Source organism: Salvia hispanica, chromosome 2 (assembly GCF_029641045.1).
Source record: "Salvia hispanica isolate PSC_SH4W2 chromosome 2, Shi_PSC_v1, whole genome shotgun sequence".
NCBI lineage: Eukaryota > Viridiplantae > Streptophyta > Magnoliopsida > Lamiales > Lamiaceae > Salvia > Salvia hispanica.
The window spans coordinates 23343377-23363769 of record NC_142693.1 but is presented as its reverse complement, the minus strand read 5'-3'; the positions used below and the strand labels follow the sequence as shown (position 1 = coordinate 23363769).

The following is a 20393-nucleotide window of genomic DNA, read 5'->3' as shown; positions in this document are numbered from 1 at the left end:
ACAGTATGATAAAGTCACCTCCTGCGAGCTTCTTGAAGAAAACACAGTGATTTGAGGTAGTCCTGTTGTAGCCATGGGTCGTCATGAAGGACTCAAACTTCATGTACCATAGTCTAGGAGCTTGTTTTAGGCCATACAAGCTCTTCCTCAACCTGCACACAAGGTTCTCTTTCCCTTTGACTTGGAACCCTTCAGGTTGGACCATGTAGATTTCTTTATCCAAATCTCCATTGCAGAAACGCCGTCTTCACATCAAGTTGCTCGATCTCCAGGTCTGAGCTGGCAACAATCGCGAGCACGACTCTGATTGAAGACATCTTCACCACTGGTGAGAAAATATCATCAAAATCCACACCTTTTCGTTGGCAGAAACCTTTCACAACCAGTCTGGCCTTGTACCTTGGTTGTGAGCTATGCTCCTCAGCCTTCAATCTGTAGACCCACTTATTTTTCAGTGGCCTCTTGCCGGCTGGCAACTTCACCAAGTCATAGGTGTGATTTTGGAGTAAGGAGTTCATCTCCTCCTTCATGGCTTCTAACCACTTCTCATTTTGGTCATGCGCCATGGCTTCAGCAAAACTCTGTGGCTCTCCTCCATCAGTGAGCATTATATACTCATATGGGCTATATCTGGTAGAAGGTTGTCTCTCTCTGACTGACCTTCTGACTGGAGGGACTTCATTTTGTGCAGGTGGAATCTCCTCGTCACCTGCTCCATCATCAATCGGATCGCCTTGCTCCGGTTGGATATCTCCCCCGTAATCTTGAACCGTCGGCGAAGGAACTGGATCTAAGTTGACGGGAATTTCTGAATTATATTCAGGCTTTTCTTTCGCATCATTAGGAACTTGATCTTCAAGGAATACGACATCCCTGCTTCTAATGACCTTCCTGCTAACCGAGTCCCATAATCTATAACCAAACTCTTCATGGGCGTATCCCAAGAAGATACATGGTTTGGTTTTGTCATCAAGCTCTTGGATCTCTCATCTTTTGGAATGTGCACGAACGCCCTGCAGCCAAACACTCTCAAGTGTTTGTAAGACACGTCTTTTCCTTGACCAAACTCGGTCTGGAACGTCACCGCCCAGAGGAGTTGATGGAGAAAGGTTGATCAAGTCAACTGCAGTCCTCAGAGCTTCACCCCAAAAGGATTTGGGCAGTTTGGAATGCGACAGCATGCATTTGATTCTCTCACAAATCGTTCTGTTCATCCTCTCTGCCATGGTTCTTGCAGTGCAGCTCAAATGGGCCTTGGTACTCGCCGCCATTGTCTGCACGAACACACTTCAGTTTCCTTCCCGTCTGCCGCTCGACTTTTGCTTGAAAATGCTTAAAGACCTCCAAGGTTTGGTCTTTGGTTTTCAAAGCAAAACACCAGACTTTTCTCGAAAAATCGTCAATGAAAGTGACGAAATATAATGGGCCACCAAGAGTTCTGTCTTTCATGTAGCACAAATCTGTGTGCACCAAATCAAGAGGTTGAGCTCTTCCTGAGGGAGAGAAGCTCTTGAATGCGACTCTGTGTTGTTTTCCGGCAAAACAATCAACACAGGTTTCCAAATGCATTCCTTTTACCTCAGGGATGAGGCTTCTTCTAGACAAGATCTCCAGACCTTTCTGGCTCAGATGTCCAAGCCTCTTATGCCATATCTCAATGGAGGAATTTTTGACGACTGCATTCACCTCTCCATTGGACAACGTTGCATGCATCAAGTAGAGTGAATTTTGCTTTCTAACTTTTGCTGCAATGAGGGAGCCTTTTATCAGCTTCCATTTTTCTTCGCCGAAATGGTTGATGTAACCATCGTCGTCGAGCTTGCTGGTGGAAATAATGTTGAGTCTGATATCAGGAACATGTCGAACATCTCCCAGAACAAGCTTGCATCCCGTGTCGGTGAGCAGATGAATGTCTCCTATACCAGCAACTTCTGTCACGCTATGATTGGCCATTCTGACTTTGCGAAAGCTGCCACCGGTGTAGGATGTAAAGATATCACGATATGGTCTTATGTCATATGATGCACCCGAATCAACGATCCAGTCCGTTTGTTGGCATGACGAACTCACACAGGCGTCATAGCAGACTATGACAACATCACCATCAGTCGCAACTGCCGTTGTGTCCTTCTCAGTATTTTCATTATTTCCCCGCGTTTGATCTCTTTTCTTCTTTCTGCAGTCTCTATCGTAGTGGTTTGGACCACCGCAATAATGGCATTTGAAGTCCTTTTTGTGTTTAGACTTTCCCCTGGATTTGTCTCTTGTGTTTTGAGAGTTTCTATTTTTACTTCTCCCTCGATCACTATGTTCAGCAACCATCGCCTTTGTCTCAGAAGAATGATCTTGCTCTCTTCTTCTGGATTCTTCATTAAGAAGACAATCTTTGACCATCTGCAAGGTCAGTGCTCCCCCTGGAGCTGAGTTGCTGATCGACACCACAAGAGTGTCCCAACTATCCGACAACGAACTTAGTAGCAATAGGGCTATCACTTCATCATCAAGAGAAATCTTCATGTTGATGGATTGGTTGATAAGACCCTGATATGCATTGAGATGCTCCGTCATGTTGGCACTCTCCACATATCGCAATCGAACGATTTTTCTGATGATGGATGCTTTGTTCAAGGCATTTTTCCTCTCGAACATAGCTTCCATTTTCTTCCAGAGAACATCAGCCTTTTCCTCATTGGCGAAATGATGGAAGATACTGTGTTCGATGAAGCGCCGGATGTAACCAACAGTTTTTCTGTGCATGATGATCCACTCATCATCACTCATATCCTTTGGTTTGGCATCATCTCCATGTAAGGGCAAATAGAGATCCTTACAGTAGAGAAGATCCAACATGCTTGGCTTCCAAATTGAGTAATTCGATCCGCTCAATTTGAACATGCCACCAAGCGAAGATGATTCCTCCATTTTTAATCTGCCTCAGAACCACGATGGTGGCTCTGATACCACTTGTTGGGAAAAGTGGTGATAATTATCAAAGAGTATCAAAAATAAATTGATACTTGCGCAGCAGAACCAGGATAATTCTTTTCCCTCTTGCTGGATTAAATAATGGGACCAAACCAAGAAAATAAATTTGGTGCAGAATAAAACGTGAGACGAGAATTTTACGTGGAAAACCCAAATCGGGAAAAACCACGAGACCGAAGTCTAAATCTTCCACTATGTATATAGTAGGCTTACAAATTCTCCCTACACACTCTATAGGGGAAATACAAATCTCAAGTTGAATAACTTGGAATACACACAAGAGGAGTGAGCTACAATTTCAAGGGAGATAGGAATTTTTCCTCACTTTTTTCTTCTCTCAAAATGCACTCACCGAAACTCTCTCTTGCTCCCTCTCTCACTAGCTGATGTGATTTTCAGCTCTTGCACACTTCTTCACCGATGGAAGTGAGCTGTATTTATAGAGCAATTGAGCTGCAATTTTCTTCCCCTACAACCGCCACTACAGCCGTCCCTATAGCCGCAATAGTTGAAGGAGGATGCCATGTGTGGACTTACATAGTGTAAATACTGCCATTTCTATCTTGTTGCATTTATTGCAACATCTTCACCAATCTTTTATGGTCAAAGATGGAAGCTTCCACATGGGGTGGAAATACTCAACACATTGCTCATAATCTTACCCCATGGTTTTGAGTACATCTCCGCACTCTTTTTTATTGCAACTTCACCAATCCGATCCGTGATTGTGAGATCTCCATCCGGAATTTTCAGTCTCTTCCACCTGAAATGCGACACCTTTATAACAATCCAGACACATACTAATACAAGGATGCTCATGAATCCAAAGATTACAATATCCTCAATTTTGTCAAGTGTTTGTGTTTCCATAGGATTCGTCATGAATAAAGAAGCTCCATAACTCATTCCAATAGATGCCATCGACACGAATGTTGCATACCAGATGACAATCACGAAAAACAATGCATGCGTCTGCGCTTGCAAGGCGACGAGGAAGATTACGAGGAGAGACGAAATGAAAGTGGTGGTGTTAGCACGAGAGAATAGTTTGTATAGTTTGGGATGAGTAGATCCCATCACCGCTGTAGGGATCAGATTAGTCTAGATTCACTAATTACCGAGACCTGTTCTTGTACAAGAGAGCTCAGCCAAACTCTCACCCACGCGGCTGATTTACACAAGTACTACAAACTAAGATTGCTATGAATCTAGTTCTAACTATTACAAGGTCTTGAAGCTGTAACTCCAACTTCAATTGTACTCAATTGCACCTGCACACTCAAGAAACAAGTTAGTAACACTAAGAGAGATCCTCTCGGATCTAAACACTAGAACTCAACTAAACACCAGAGAGTAAGAACAAGAGATCAAAGAAACTTGGCTCAGAACCCGCCACAACCAAACACTGATCTATTCTTCCAGAATTAGATCCAAGGGAGCACCAATGGATTGGATAGAGTTAACCCTCAAACCACCAACACCTCCACTAATGAAACCCCTCACACCAGATCTAGATCCACCGAACAAATTATCCACTCACGGCCTTCAAGTTCTCACAAACCCTAAAACTTCTCCAGAACTAAGCAATCGAAGAGATTGCTTCATACCAGCCCTCACAACTGATCTTACACTCAAAGAACCATGGAAGATCACCAAGAGATGGCCGGAAGAACACCAGAGAAGAGAGGGGAGAAGAGAGAGATGCTCTGAGTCACAAGGAAGAGAGAGAGAGAGATGATGAATGAATGAGAACGGCAACAACCCCATTCTCACTTAACACAAACAACCCTACATCCAACGGCTTGGAAGCCATCATCCAAAGAGAGAGGCACGTGGCAGCATCTGGTGAGAGGGGTTAAGTAATTGGGCTCAGCCCTATTAATAACATCTGGGCTTAAGAAATAACACAGCCCAAATAAGAGTCCATCCAAATATCCAACATACTCCACCTTGGACTTTTATTCTGGGAAACCAACCAAGTGTTGAGGGCTAAGGTATAATCATCACAACCTACAAGGTAGATCCCTCAGCACCAAAGGACTAAGTCCACAAGCATTTTGGGAACACCAGAGGGGCTGACACCCATTAGTCTAATAGGTCTTTATGCCTCCAGTCACCTACCACCCTTACCACAGCTGATAAGGTGGCTGAGGTCTTTCCCCGGGACATGCAACCTAACCTAGATCAAAATGCAAGTACTTAATGCAGAAAAGAAGTTTTTCCAAAGGTAAGGGTTTAGTTTCCATGTCAGCTGGGTTTTTATCAGTATGCACCTTTTGAAGAAACACTTCACCCTTTTCTACAACATCCCTAATGTAATGAAACCTTACATCTATATGCTTTGTTCTATCATGAAAAACAGGATTTTTACATAACTGAATAGCAGATTGAGAATCAGAGAACAACACAGGAGAGGATTTCACAAACTTGAGTTCAGAAAGTACTCCCTTTAACCATACAGCCTCTTTCATTGCCTCAGTGATAGCAATATACTCTGACTCAGTGGTGGACAAAGCCACAATGTGCTGCAGCTGTGATTTCCAGCTTATGCAAGACCTACACACTGAAAATACATAGGAGGTGGTTGACTCCTCTTATCTCTGTCATTAGCATAGTTGGAATCCACAAAACCAGTTAGTAAAACACCATCATCACATTTAGAATAGCACAAACCATACTTAGCATTTTGCTTCAAGTATCTAAGAAGCCATTTCAGAGCTTCCCAATGAACAGGACCTGGATTAGACATATATCTACTAAGACAAGACACAGCATAGGCAATATCAGGCCTAGTGCTAACCATCAAGTACATAACAGATCCAATAGCATTTGCATAGGGAATTCTTTTCATAGCATCAATTTCAGACTGAGACTTAGGGCACAAATCTTTACTCAACATAAAATGAGCAGCTAAAGGCACAGAAGCAGGCTTAGCATCAAACATGTTAAAACATTTTCAGAATTTTGTACACATATGGTTCTTGATGCAACACAAGGGTGGAGCTACTCCTATCTCTACAGATATTAATCCCTAAGATTTTCTGAGCATCACCTAGATCCTTCATGTCAAAATTCTCACTCAAGGGAGCTTGCACCCCCTTAATGGTTTTCAAACAAGGACCCATTAAAAGCATATCATCAACATATAGTAGCAGGAACACAGGCACAGTATCAAGATTCTTCACATACAAGCAAGCATCAAAAGTACTTCTGACAAAACCTAACTTTTGCATACATGTGTTAAACTTGATATTCCACTGCCTAGGGGACTGTTTTAAACCATAAAGGGCCTTTTTCAACAAGCACACATGATTGGGAAACTTGGGATCAACAAAGCCCTCAGGCTGTTTCATATAAATAGGCTTATCAAGATCACCATGTAAGAAGGCAGTTTTAACATCCATCTGCTTTAATTCCCAATTAAAATGAGCACACAAAGCCAACATCATTCTAACAGTTGTGAATTTAACAACAGGGGCAAAGATTTCTGTGTAATCCACCCCCTCTTGTTGAGTAAAGCCTTTTGCCACTAATCTGGCCTTGTACCTAAGGCCCTCCACCTCATTTTTCAGTTTATAAAGCCACCTGCAATCAACAACAGATGCACCAAAATGCAAAGGTACAAGAATCCAAGTGAAATTAACTTTCAGAGAATGCATCTCCTCCATCATGGCTTTATGCCACTGACTCCAGAATTTAGACTTAGTAGCCTGCTTATAGGTTTGAGGCTCATCACCATCAGATTCATAAACATTGAAAGCCAAATTAATCAGAGCAACTAAACCAACAAAACCATCATATCTAGAGGGTTTACCAACATTGACCCTTCTAGTTCTATCTCTAGAAAACACATTATCATGCAAGTTAGTATTATCAATAGCATTTTGAATGCCACTTGGGCTATTTATCACATTCTGAACAGGAATAGGAGGAGAGTTTCTAACAGGGCTATTATGCAAATTAGGCACATTGTCATCAACATTTTGGGCAGGTTATTATGCAGCAAATTTGGGTTTCCTTCATCAAGTGTCTCATTAGGAGTATAGACTGGATAAGTGTTCCAAAATGGCTGCTCCACCTCACTTGGAGCACCACTGGGATGCTCCACACCAGTGAGTTTTTCTGTGGACTCCACCTCAGTGAAGAGGTTCATTGTCCACATCTATAGGATCTGGGCTCAATGTTAGTCTTAAGCAGGGGAATTCATCTTCATTGAAGACAACATCCCTGCTTATTATGACCTTGAACCCAGGTTCATCCCTTAGCCAGACTCTATACCCTTTGACACCCTCAGGATAACCTAGAAAAACACCTTTCCTAGATCTAGGCTCAAGTTTATCAGACTTATTATGCACAAAAGCAGTACAGCCAAAAACCCTTAGGTGAGAAAAAACAAGAGGCTTGCCATAGAACACATACTCAGGACACTGACCAACCAGAGGCACATAAGGAGACCTATTTACCAAATAAGTAGCAGTTAACAAAGCCTCACCCCAAAACTTTTTTGACAATCCAGACTTAGAGAGCATGCATCTCACTTTTTCAAGCAAAGTCCTGTTCATTCTCTCAGCAACCCCATTTTGCTGTGGGGTATAAGGCACAGTTCTATGTCTTTTAATTCCAAAGCTATCACATAAATCATCCATCTGATTATTACAAAACTCCAGGCCATTATCAGTTCTAATAGCCTGTTTTTTCAGGATACTCAAGCCTTTTGCACTCATATGCCCTAGCCTATTATGCCACAACATGGTTCTGTCAGTTTTAACTACATTGGCATAAGCTTTTTCACATGCAAGAGGCACAGCATTACACACATACAAGCCACATTTTTTCTGAGCTTTGAAAAGACACATAGAACCTCTGCAAATCTTCATACAGCCTTCCCCCACTTCCCCCCCATACCCTCATTTTCAAGAGCAGTACAAGACATCAAATTATAGCATAGATCAAGAACATATCTGACATTCTTTAGGCTGAGCACATAACCATTTTCAAACTTCAAACACACAGTGCCAATACCAAGAATTTCACACTTCTTGTCATCAGCCATTGAAACAAAAGTCTTAGTAACAGGTTTCAGCTCGGAAAACACTTCCTTAAAAGGGCTCACATGATAAGTACATCCAGAATCACACAGCCAATCATTTGAAGTAAAGGGACATGCAGGAGGGGCATTCACATTAACATTATCATAGGTAGCAACATTAACAAGGGTTTCAACCTGGGAATTATTGTTAGGGAACTTATTCTTTTTAGGTTTAGAACACTCTTTCTTATAGTGCCCAACATCACCACAGTTGAAACACTTCCTATAGGTTTTAGGATCCTTGCTTCTAGACCTAGACCTAAACTTTTTCCTAGAGTTTGAGGAACTACCAGAATTACTACTGGGCTCATTTCCCCCTCTAGATTTAGACCTACCCCTGACATTCAACACCTTATTGTAAGCATTCTTATCAGCAGCCCTTTCCTTAAGCTCAATTTCTTTAGATTTCAAGGAGCTAATAATGAGGTCTAGAGGAGCAGAATCTCTACCATACTTAATGGCAGCCTTAACATCACTACAGGAATCAGGCATGGCATTCATCAGGGCTATGCTTGTGTATTCATCTATGGTTTTATCACCTGACCTCTTAATGTCCTGAACTAACTTCTGAAACCTATCCACATTGTCATCAATGTCTTTAGCAAGATCAAGCTTAAATTTGAACAATTTTTCAAGCAAATACATTCTGGAAGACATAGAGGTTTCAGTATACAGAGTATCAAGTAATTTCCACATTTCAGCAGCAGATTCCTCATGATCAACTTTCCTAATCACAGAATCAGATAGATTTAACACAATGGTGGCCCTTGCCAGATCATTCATCTCATCAATTTTATCCTGAGTAGTATCCTCAGGTAAAGTACCATCTTTACCATCAACAGCTTTGAAAACTTTTTGTTGGATCAAAATACATTTCATTTTCTGTTTCCAAATAGCAAAATCATTTTTACCATTATAAGGAACCAAACCAACAGGTTGAGCCATTTTAACAAGAAAATTTGCAAGAAAACAAGAAGCAAGACAGAAACACACAGCCTTACACACCTGAAAGCACAGAGACAGAGACATACACCAGCAACACAAGAACAGGCCAAGAGCTTTCACACAACAGAAAGGGACTCAAATCCTTGACTGTCACGAGCAAGACTGGCAAAGGCTATCCCAGCTCGCAATCACTCACTACTGGAGGGCGCAGGGGGTCACTTGGGCAGTACAAGATGCTTGGTGGTCAAGTAACTTGAGATCACAGATCACAGAGCACAAGAACCAGCGGAAGCAACACAGAGAAAAGAAAGCACAGAAGTCCTAAGTCCTTGCCAGAGACTGTCTACCAGAAACAAAAGCCCAAGCCTATAGTTGGCACTAAACAGAAACTTAAACCAAGAAGGATAAGCCAATTTACCAGAGTGAATCCCCTCTCGAAGGAGGATTCCACTTGCCCACCTCCTTATGCGACTCGGCGTGCTAGACTAATCCCCCCGTGGCTGTGATACCACTGTAGGGATCAGATTAGTCTAGATTCACTAATTACCGAGACCTCTTGTTCTTACTCTCTGGTGTTTAGTTGAGTTCTAGTGTTTAGATCCGAGAGGATCTCTCTTAGTGTTACTAACTTGTTTCTTGAGTGTGCAGGTGCGATTGAGTACAATTGAAGTTGGAGTTACAGCTTTAAGACCTTGTAATAGTTAGAACAAGATTCATAGCAATCTTAGTTTGTATTACTTGTGTAAATCAGCCGCGTGGGTGAGAGTTTGGCTGAGCTCTCTTGTACAAGAACAAAGAGGTCTCGGTAATTAGTGAATCTAGACTAATCTGATCCCTACAACCGCTTTTTCGGCTTTGTGTGATGACGTGTCATCCTGCCACAAGCCGCCCGGGGGGCTGACAGCCACCTGGAATGCCATCGCGGCTATCAGGCCCACCACCACCATTGTCATGTCGGTTATATCGTTGATGATGGACTTCTCTACTGTATTCATATCCATCAAATATTGTATCATCTGAGATATTGATGCAATAATTAATTCACGTAACAAATAGAGTCAAATGTCAGTCACCAACTTAATTTCAATAAAAATTAGCCGACTTTGATATGTAGAGGCTTAAATGTCCATAACTAGTATGTATTGTTAGGATATTAGCATAGATAATATCATGAATATGAAAGTCGAACCACTTCGATACAATGTATATCTACGTTTCGGAGCGATGTTAAGACAATGATTTTCACAATAAACTTTGGATACATGATAAAATGTAAGAATATATATAGGGTGTGTTCAAAAATTGTTCTATCTTTATTAGTATTATACTCCCTCCGTCCCATTACAAATGAAACGTTTTTCTTTTTGGTTTGTCCCATTAAAAATGAAACATTTCTAAAAATAGAAACACTACTATCTATACTTTTTCTTTTCTCTTACTTTACTCTCTCTTCATTAACTCACAAAATAACACTACATAAAATCCTGTGCCAAAAAGCAAATGTTGTATATTTTATGGGACGGAGGGAGTACATATTAGTGATAAAATGCAAACTCTTATATTGTACAAACTCCAAACTTTTCAACATAGTATCTACACAATGTCAATACAATGTAAAATTTCAAGATTTTGATGTCAATACAATTTCAACACAACATCAACCGTTGACATTATGTTGACATTTTTTGTTGTTATTATTTTACCATCTGTTGATATTTTCTAACGTTCCAAATTATAGTTTGTACCATATTTGGAGTTTGCATTTGATCACATTCTCTAGTTATAATATTAATGCACCCCTATATGCATATATAATAATGAAACCTTATTCTAGTTATGATAAAATTCTGTTGAAAAGTAAAATGCGGAAAATAAAACTAAAGAACTCTTGAAGACTACATTTTGATACATTTAAATTGTTATTTGAGATACATACTGCATAGATATTTATAGGACCTAGATATAAATATACCTAAGAACTATACTTATTGGAACTCCACAATATAAATGTTGTTCTCTTCCCAACAAGTTGGGCTCCAAACATTCTCTTTCCAACATACATGGGACACATCAATTTATTTTTCCAACACTCCCCCTCAAGTTAAGTATCGAGTTTTTTCGACACTTAACTTGCACGATCTTCACTTTGACATATAGTTTATACTCGTATTCAGGAGTTCTTCACTTTTCATTGACAGTTTATGCTCGTATCATAGAGCTTCTTTAATTCATCATTGATAATTTATACTCGTATCAAGGAGTTATTTTTTTTCATTGAAAGTTTAAACTCGTTTCAAGGAGCTTCTTCATTTTTCTTCATTGAAAGTTTAGGCTCTTATCAAGGACCTCTTCATCATTGAGAGTTTAGACTCATTTCAAGGAGCTTCTTCATTTTTTGGTTGACAGTTTTAACTCGTGTCATAGAGTTATTCAATTTTTGGTTGGAAGTTTCAACTCATGTCAAGGAGCCTTCTTAGACATTTTAGCTCGTATCCAGGAGCATCTTAGATAGTTTTAACTCGTATCTAGGAGCGTTCTTAGACAATTTTTGCTCATATCCAGGAGCCATCTTCGGCAGTTTTAGCTCGTGCCATTAGGAGCCATCTTCGGCAGTTTTAGCTCATGCCATTAGGAGCCATCTTCAATTTTTCAAACAGTTTTGACTCTTGTCGAGGAGTTTATTCATATGCATTATGCAAAAGACATCGTCTTGATGCAATTCTTCAAATTTGAGCTTAGCTGAAAGCCCAACTCACACTTCTTGGAGGCTGCATTTATTATATAGAACAAATCTTGTGGGCAATATGATTGAGCCATTTTTTACCGTTGGGCCCAAGATATGGAGGATGACCCATGATTCTTCTTTCCATCTTTTATCCTATTTTGGAAACCCTAGACTGAGAAGGCTTAACTCCTGCACAACCTGTCCTCCGGGTACCTCTGCTCTTTGTCCAATGGTGAGACCTCTCCAATCAACCTTTCACTTTGGTTGCCCCTCTCGGTTTCATCATGGCGGCCTCCTTCGGTGAGTCGCAGCCAAACTTCGCGGCTCCTTACAGCCAGCGATATCTTCTCGGTGACTGCTTCCTTTGTCGCATCTTCCCTAACACAGGCCTTCAGCTCTGCAGGGTGCAACTTTCTCGACTGCATATGCTAGATCAGTGCCTTGCCCTTCTCGGCGGCTCATTTTCTACGGGCTGCTTTCGCTGCTCTCTTCTCAGCATTCATCCAGGCACCATTACGCCTATCCCTCGTTATTCACTCACCTTCTCCGGCGGTGGGTTAAATCATCCGACAATGGTAGTGTTCTCCTTCTCTTTCGGATGATTCACTGACTAAAGACTTCATTTTGGATCTGCTCTTGTGTTGTACACTTGCACTTCCGACATCAAAGACTGCTTTTTCTCGGCTCCCTTTCTGGAAGTCTCGACTTCTCCTTCCTCATCACGGCTGGCCATCTTTTCTCCATCACCTGCACAACATCATTTGTAACTCCGGTCACCTGCTTCTTTGGTATTGTGCTCCCCTATTCCGGGCAGCCTCTTCTTCTCGGCTACTAGATTGGCTGCCCGTCATCCCTTCACAAATTGTGTCACCATTAGCCGGCGGTGAAACTTCTCCAACCACTCTTTCACTTCGCTTTCTCCTCTTGCCGTCATCACAACAGATTTCCTCGCCGATTCAAGCCTCGACTCTTTCGTCAATCGTGCACCGCGCCTCCTTCGTAGCTGCTTTCTTTTCTGGTTAACTGGCTGCACACACCACTATGGCTGGTAGAAGTGGAGACGAATCTTCCGGTAGTGTACTTCCTCTCCCCCTCTACCGGATAAATCTTCGACTGCTTTGACTCATTTCCTGAATCTTCTCTTCTTGGTGACAATCTGTTCATCGGCGCCAATGCACTTTTAGTTTGCACCTCCATTTGGAAACACTTTTCCGACACCCAAGTTTACAGCCTAGTTGAAGGTGTAAACTTCAGTCATGTCTCCTTTCCGTCGAGATGCCTCCTTCTGGTTTCTCCGGATGCGGTAGTCCTCTCCCCCTCGGCTGGACAAACCGAGGATTACTCCTCTGTTTTCTTCTCTTGACTGCGGTTGTGTGCGTAGCTGCTGTCAGGGACTTCATCTCCTCTTTTTCCCAATTCGCCAGAACAAGGGCCTTGTGAGGTAATTGCCTCTGATTTTCCCACTGCTTTTTCGCGGTGACACAACTCCGTCGTTCGCATTGTTCGCTTCGATCATCTAGCGCCACAGCTCTTTCACTCAGCGGGCAAACGCCGCTGCTGCCAGCACTGTTCAGCCACCAACCTTGCTTCTCGCCGCTGCCATCTCCACCACGGTTGGTCATTAGTAGAGCAACAACTTCATCCATCGGGTCTTTTTATGCCGTCACTTTGCTGGTGAAGAACTTCCCGTCGGGCATAGTTCCAGCCCTCAACTTCCGAAAGATCATTCTAGAGAGCTCTAACCTTAGTGAGATTCACCAACTTGGATCTATACTCACAAATTCCTCCAACACTTTCCCAACAAAGTTGGTTGCCTCCTTCCTTTTTTTCTCGAGGGGGTTTTCATTTTTTTTTTTTTCTTTTATAGACACAGATCGATCCATGTAAGGATCAAACCTGCTCTGATACCATGTTGAAAAGTAAAATGCGGAAAATAAAACTAAAGAACTCTTGAAGACTACATTTTGATAGATTTGAATTGTTATTTGAGATACATACTACATAGATATTTATAGTTCCTAGATATAAATATACCTAGGAACTATACTTATTGGAACTCCACAATATAAATGTTGTTCTCTTCCCAACAAGTTGGGCTCCAAACATTCTCTTTCCAACATACATGGGACATATCAATTTATTTTTCCAACAAATTCTAATTGGGCCTAAAATATAATTGTGTACTAGGTAAATTTCCTTTGAGCCTTGCTGGGATTATTTAACTTCCTTTCAGGTTCCATACTCCACACAATCTATACTCACCGGGCGGAACTACATGGGGACAAGCCCCCGCGCCAGCGGGGGCTTGGCCAGCCCCAGACCCAGACTCCCCATTACATGGCCTTCCTCCGACTAGTCTCCACCCCAAGAGCCAGTGAACCCCGCGCCCGATTTTCTAAAATTGAAAGTAGAATCAGGAAGAAGAAAACAAGATTTGGGCGGTGAAGTGGAGAAGAGGCCGAGAGAAGTATGCAAAAAGAGGAATTATGGAAAGAAGGAAGAGTTATGACGAGACGGCGTGGGGAAGAAAGATGAACAGGGGAGTGGTAAAGATCTGTTTCTTTTTTTTTGGATATATCTCTAGCATTGGAAGAAAGAATGACCGGTCAAATGGTATAAAAATTAGTGATAAATAATTATATTTACCCTATTTTGATACTCCATCTTATTGAGCAAAATGAAAGGAGCATTTAATTTATTTTATTCTCCCCAACATATATGTAGTCCAATATTTCATCGAATAAAATACTTTCATCATAGTTTAATTCCACCCTTAATCATTAAAATCATATCATCACAAACTATATAATTATTCTAAATAATGAAAAAAACATTAGTTCCAAACATTCTTAATTATACTAAGATAAAAAGAGTATTTATGAAACTTATTAAAACAAATTTAAAACAAATTTGTCATTTGTGGTAAGAGCATATAAAAATGATGGTAAATTCTTTTTCTACAATTCGTCTATGACAATTACTTCCTCTGTAGCAGAGGAGAGGCGTTTCATTTAAGCACTCATTTTGGAAAAAAAATATAGTAATAAATAGTTAAAGTGCACATAGAGTAAAGTAAGAGGCGGAATAATATACAAAAGAGTATTCTCTATATTAATCTCTCTTATTTTACTTCTTCTCTACTTTAATTATTTATTACTTCCTCCATCCATAAAAATTAGAGCACATTTGTCATTTTTGATTGTCCACGAAAAATAGAGCACATTTAAAAAAAAAGGTTTTCAACAACTTCTCTCTTACTTTTTTCCCTTCTCTCTTACTAATAATATAGTCCCCATATTCCACTAACATTACTTATATCTTAGTGCATTTGGCTGTTAGGTGCAATCAAGTTGAGGTAAGTACCAACTCTTTTTTTTATGGATATATAAACAAAAAAAATTATAGGTTGCATCATGATGGATTAGGTAGCCATTCATTTTTTGTCTTTTCTTAATACTTTAGTCATGCATTCATGATGAATACCAAATTGTTAAAGGTTGGGGGATTAGGAATTAAGGGCTGGCATTAGAGAAAGAAATGAAGAAAAATATCTCTAAAAAGATTTCCTTGAGAAATGAAGAAAATGATAAATTGAGAAATGAAAAGTATAATTATGATATATACTCCTATTTTTAAAATATGGAATGTTAAATATTATTGTCATGAGTTTTTGTACGTATAATTTTTAATATGTACCAATTTGACGGTAAGAAATCCGGCTTAGTTAAGCTTCTATTAAAACAATTTCTGCGTCCAAGTCAAAAGCAAGGACATTTAATCACTCCGATAGTATGCCTTGAAACTGTTTGCCGCTAGCTAAACGGGGGCTAATTGTTTTATTGGGCCTAGCCCGTTGTCTGTGTGCGTATTTATATAGAAGTAAGGCGCATAAATCAGTAATATGAGAATAACCTGAACACAATCACACTCCTTTCCTGACCGTGGACGTAGCCTACACAACGTTGGTGAACCACGTAAATCTGTGTCTCTTTATGTTTTCTATTTGTCTCGATTACACACTCCACATCAAAGTCGCTACTAGAATTTATTGTTATCAAGTACTACCTCCGTCCAATAAATTTTGTCACACTTTGGCCGGACACGGGTTTTAAGAAATGTAATAGAAAGTGAGTTGAAAACGTGAATGGACAGTGAGTCCTACCTTTATAAAGTACATATTAGTTTTATAATAAAATGTGAGTAGGAATAAGTTAGTGGAATATTGGTCCACCACTAAAAAATGATAAAAAATGAAATATGACAAATATTTTGTGACGGACAAAAATGGAAAAATGTGACAAAATTTAAGGGATGGAGGGAGTAACATTTGTTTTCCACAATCTTCACCATGAACTACTCCATTTGTTACTTGAATCATTATCTCAAAATCTCAGATGGTAGGATACCTCCTCAAAAACAACAAAATAGAGAAGCTAACAGCAAATTCCATGGGCAAAACACCACTCGACATCATGAGAGAGAGCCCCCAACACACAACCACCTATTCCGAAACCGAAGCTCTCTTACTATGTTTGTCGCATCAGCCGTTCCTCGACCTCTTCCGCGAGATCACCGGCATGACAATGGTAGTTGTCGGCCTCATCGCCGCGATGGCGTTCCATGCAGCCGTTAATCCCCCGGGAGGGGGGTGGCAGGACGACACGTCATCACACAGAGCCGGCAAAGCAGTGATGGCATCCACTCATCCCACGCTATACAAGCACTTCTCTCGTGCTAACACCGCGGCTTTCGTCTCGTCTGTCCTTGTGATCTTCCTTGTGGCTGTTCGAGCGCCGACGAACGCGTTCGTCTTCGTGATGGTGAGCTGGTATGCGACGCTGGCGGCGATGGCGGCGATTGGAGTGAGCTATGGAGCTTCCTTGATCATGACGAATCCGGTGGAAACGGAGACGGTTGGGGAGATTGTTGCTGAGGTAGTGTCGGTGTTTGTGGGAATCTATGTGTTAGTAATCGTGTGTGGTTATGTAGAGAAATCGTATTTTGCGTGGAAGAGACGGAGACTGCAGCGTGGGGATGTTGCAATCATTCATCTGATCACACGCTGTTTTTATCATATTCAACGTGATGTTGAAAGCACACCTATTAATTGAGAATCTTGGTGTTTAGGAACGAGCTCCAACTGTTTGATGGAATGCTACAATCAGTAAGGCTGCAATAGCACCCAGACGGTGATACCATTTCATTCAATTAGAATTCTGACGAATCGAGAATATGGTAATTTAACCAAGCAGTTTATATACATAGTTTTACTTGATCTTCTTGTTAATTATTCATTCTATCTTGGTATTCTTACATGCATAGAGTGATTAAGCCATGCGATTTATAATTTTATATATAAACATTCATAAATTCTGTTTAAACCAGCTATTTCATATTGGCCTTTTAAGAGTATGAAAAATGATACTGTATATATATACTTACTACAACTAGGTGAGTGATCAATTGCGAACTCAATCTCGAGTGGTTAACTACACTAATTTAAAACTATAGGATTCTAGAAATCTAGTGGTCTAAAATTTGCCACACGTAATTTTTATTTTTATTAATTAAATTAAAAAAAATTAAAAAAACTACCAAATTAGGGCTTTAGATGAAAATGTCAATATAGTGTTTTGAAAATATCAACACATTGCTTATGTCAACACATTGTTTTAAGAATGACATTCTACATGTATTATATTGACATATTTTATGTACTATGTTGACATTTGTTGCTGTACGAAAAAATTGAAAATTTCAAATTTTTTTTCTAATTTTGACATATGAACATATGCAAGTGAGATCTCGTTAGAATCTTTATGAAATTATCTTTAATTTGGTATATGTTGTGCGAAAAAATAATTTAAATCGAGAAAGTTATATGCATTTTAAAGTTATAAGATATTTTTCAAAAGTTAGTTACAACTAATTGTTGTAAATTGACCTTAATACCCTTATTGATTTTTTTTTATCATATTGACAGTAGAGGCGATAATCTAGGTCCTTGATTTGAATATCTAAGAACTACTCCCTCTGTCCCATTAGAAATGAAACGATTTCCTTTTTGGTCTGTCCCGTTAAAAATGAAACGTTTCTAAAAATGGAAACAATACTCTCTCTACTTTTTCTTCTCTCTTACTTTATTCTCTCTCTACTAACTCACAAATAAGTACTCCCTCCGTCCCCTATTAGGAGTCACTATTTGAGCGGGCACGGGTTTTAAGAAATGTAAAGAAAAGTTGGTTGAAAAAGTTAGTGGAATGTGGGACCCATTTTTTTATATTGGTTTTAGAGCATCCGCAATGGTCGGTAGGCCAGCCATAGGCCAGCCATTCTCTCCCCTGCCACGTCAGCAACACTAAAAAAACCACCTGCCACATCAGATTTAGGCCAGCCATAGGCTAGCCATAGGCCAGCCGCAATAAAAATAATTCAAAATATACTACATTTACGGAATTAAATTTACGACACATATACTGAAAAAATTCGTTAATTTTATTTAAATAAAAAAAGTACATTAACCAAAAATAAAAAAAAATTACATAATAAAATAAAATCCGGGCTTCCACACACGAGCCACCGCCCCACTCTACTCCTCACTAATTTATTAAAAAATACATTAACAAATGTTAGTATGCTTTGAATCCATTTTAGGTCTTAAATTTGTATTGGGTCTAGCCCGTCGTCTGTGTGCCTATTTAAAAATTACATAATTAAAAAAAATTCATAAAAAAACATTTAAAAAATACATTATATATTTTTTCAAAAAAAAAATTAAAAAAATTAAAAAATAGCGCTGGCCGATCGCTGGCCGATCGGCACGCCACAATGGCGGCCAGCGCATCGGCTAGCGCATCGGCCAGCGCAACGCGATCGGCTAGCCCACGCCGAAATTTTGGCCGATTTCCCGCTAGCCTACTCCAATGGTTCGGCTAGCCGATCGGCTAGCCACGTCAATCGGCTAGCCGATGGCTAGCCTACCATTGCGGATGCTCTTATAATAAAATGTGAGTGAATTGAGTTAGTGGAATGTGGGACCTAGTTACTATTTATGGTAAAAATGAAGTGTAACTCTTAATTGGGGACAGACCGAAATGAAAAAGTGTGACTCTTAATCGGGGACGGAGGGATTATAAGTAATGACACGAGTTTTACTCAGTGATAAATTGACAACCAAAGAAAAAGTGGCCTTACCTCATCTCGATTGCACCTAACAGCCAAATTGAAGGCCTTCTCCCCATCATCATCCTTCACATTCGCAAGATCACGCATTTTTTCAACCAAAAACTTCAACGTCTCAAGCTGACGATGTTTCACGCACAAATGCAACAAAGTCTGGCCCCGATGAAGTCTCTCCATAGCAGGAGACAAGTCATTTTCAAGCAGATTCTTCAAGATCTCAACATGCCCTTGATCATCGATCCACCAGCACATCTCATCGGGGGCTACGGCTAACAACATTCTGGCAATCTCAACGTGCTCACTTGCAGCTGCAATGTGAAGGAGATTTCTTGAACGTGCAAATGAAACTTGATCAACGGGAGATGGATCTTGTTGCAAGAGTGTTTGGAATGCTGCTATATCGCCCGTTGTTGTTGCAGCATCGTATAGTTTCTTTTTTGGTAATATCGAAACCATTGTTTCGCCAAACTCCATTTTCGCCTTTGTTTGACAGATAAGCTTGTGATTTCCAAACTCATGACGTATATATATTACTCCCTCCGTCCACCAAATTTTGTCACAGTTTGGCTGGGCATGAATTTTAAGAAATGTAATAGAAGTGGGTTGAAAAAGTTGGTAGCACGTGGGTCTTACTTTTAAAATATTAGTTTTATAATAAAAGTTGGTAGCGTATGGGTGAGAATAAGTTAGTGGAATGTGGGGATCCACTACTGGTAAAAAGTGGAATATGATAAATTTTGTGAATGGGCGGAAATAGAAAAATGTGATAAAATTTCAGTGGGAGTATTTTCATATGTATATTTCACGCACACACAAAATAGTTAAGACAACCTGCCGTAAAGAAGACAAAAAGTTCATACTTTCATTAGGGAATTTGTCGGGAAGCCGACAACTATAGGATAAAAGCAAAGAGAAAATTCAAAGTGAAATACTAGGTGATTCATTTCGTGAATACTTTGGTTATTGTGCTATATTATTCTTTTTGTTGAGATAAAAAGTTTTCTATGATAGTATCATATTACGTTAGACACAAGTCACAACTAGTTCTTATTGGTTACAATGAATAGGTCTACTATTTCACACAACTGAACATGAGAATAGTAAATTGAGTTTTTCAAAGCTACTAGTTGAATACTTAAAGTTTTGGTGATTTGAATTTTCAATACCTGGCCATTCACAATTTAATGTATGAATATTCTATTTGATTTTTATTTTGTACTATTATGTTACTTTTTACTTTTTTTTTGGTTGGGAAAATGCCTGATTAATTTATTCAAATCAAAAGAGGAACGACAGAAAGAAATTTTCCTACTCTCTATATTTTTAATGCAATCTGAAAGAGTGATCTATGTTTACTCTCTTTATGGTATAACAACCAAAATAAAATTGAGATAGTCATAGCGAAAATTAAAATATGGACACCAACTTAATTTGTGTCATGTACAATTAGTTCTCAGAAGTTTTAAG

General features: G+C 39.8%; 1 protein-coding gene across 1 annotated transcript; it reads right to left on the bottom strand.

Moving 5' to 3' along the window:
- Positions 1 to 3588: 3588 nt before the first annotated feature.
- Positions 3589 to 19400, bottom strand: LOC148931835 (uncharacterized). Its single transcript, XM_089064916.1, has 3 exons — positions 18939 to 19400; positions 9862 to 10035; positions 3589 to 4086 (listed from the first exon to the last, which is right to left on the bottom strand). Exons 1-3 carry the CDS (start codon positions 19398 to 19400, stop codon positions 3589 to 3591), a joined length of 1134 nt encoding a protein of 377 aa, XP_088921042.1.
- Between the last annotated feature and the right edge of the window lie 993 nt (positions 19401 to 20393).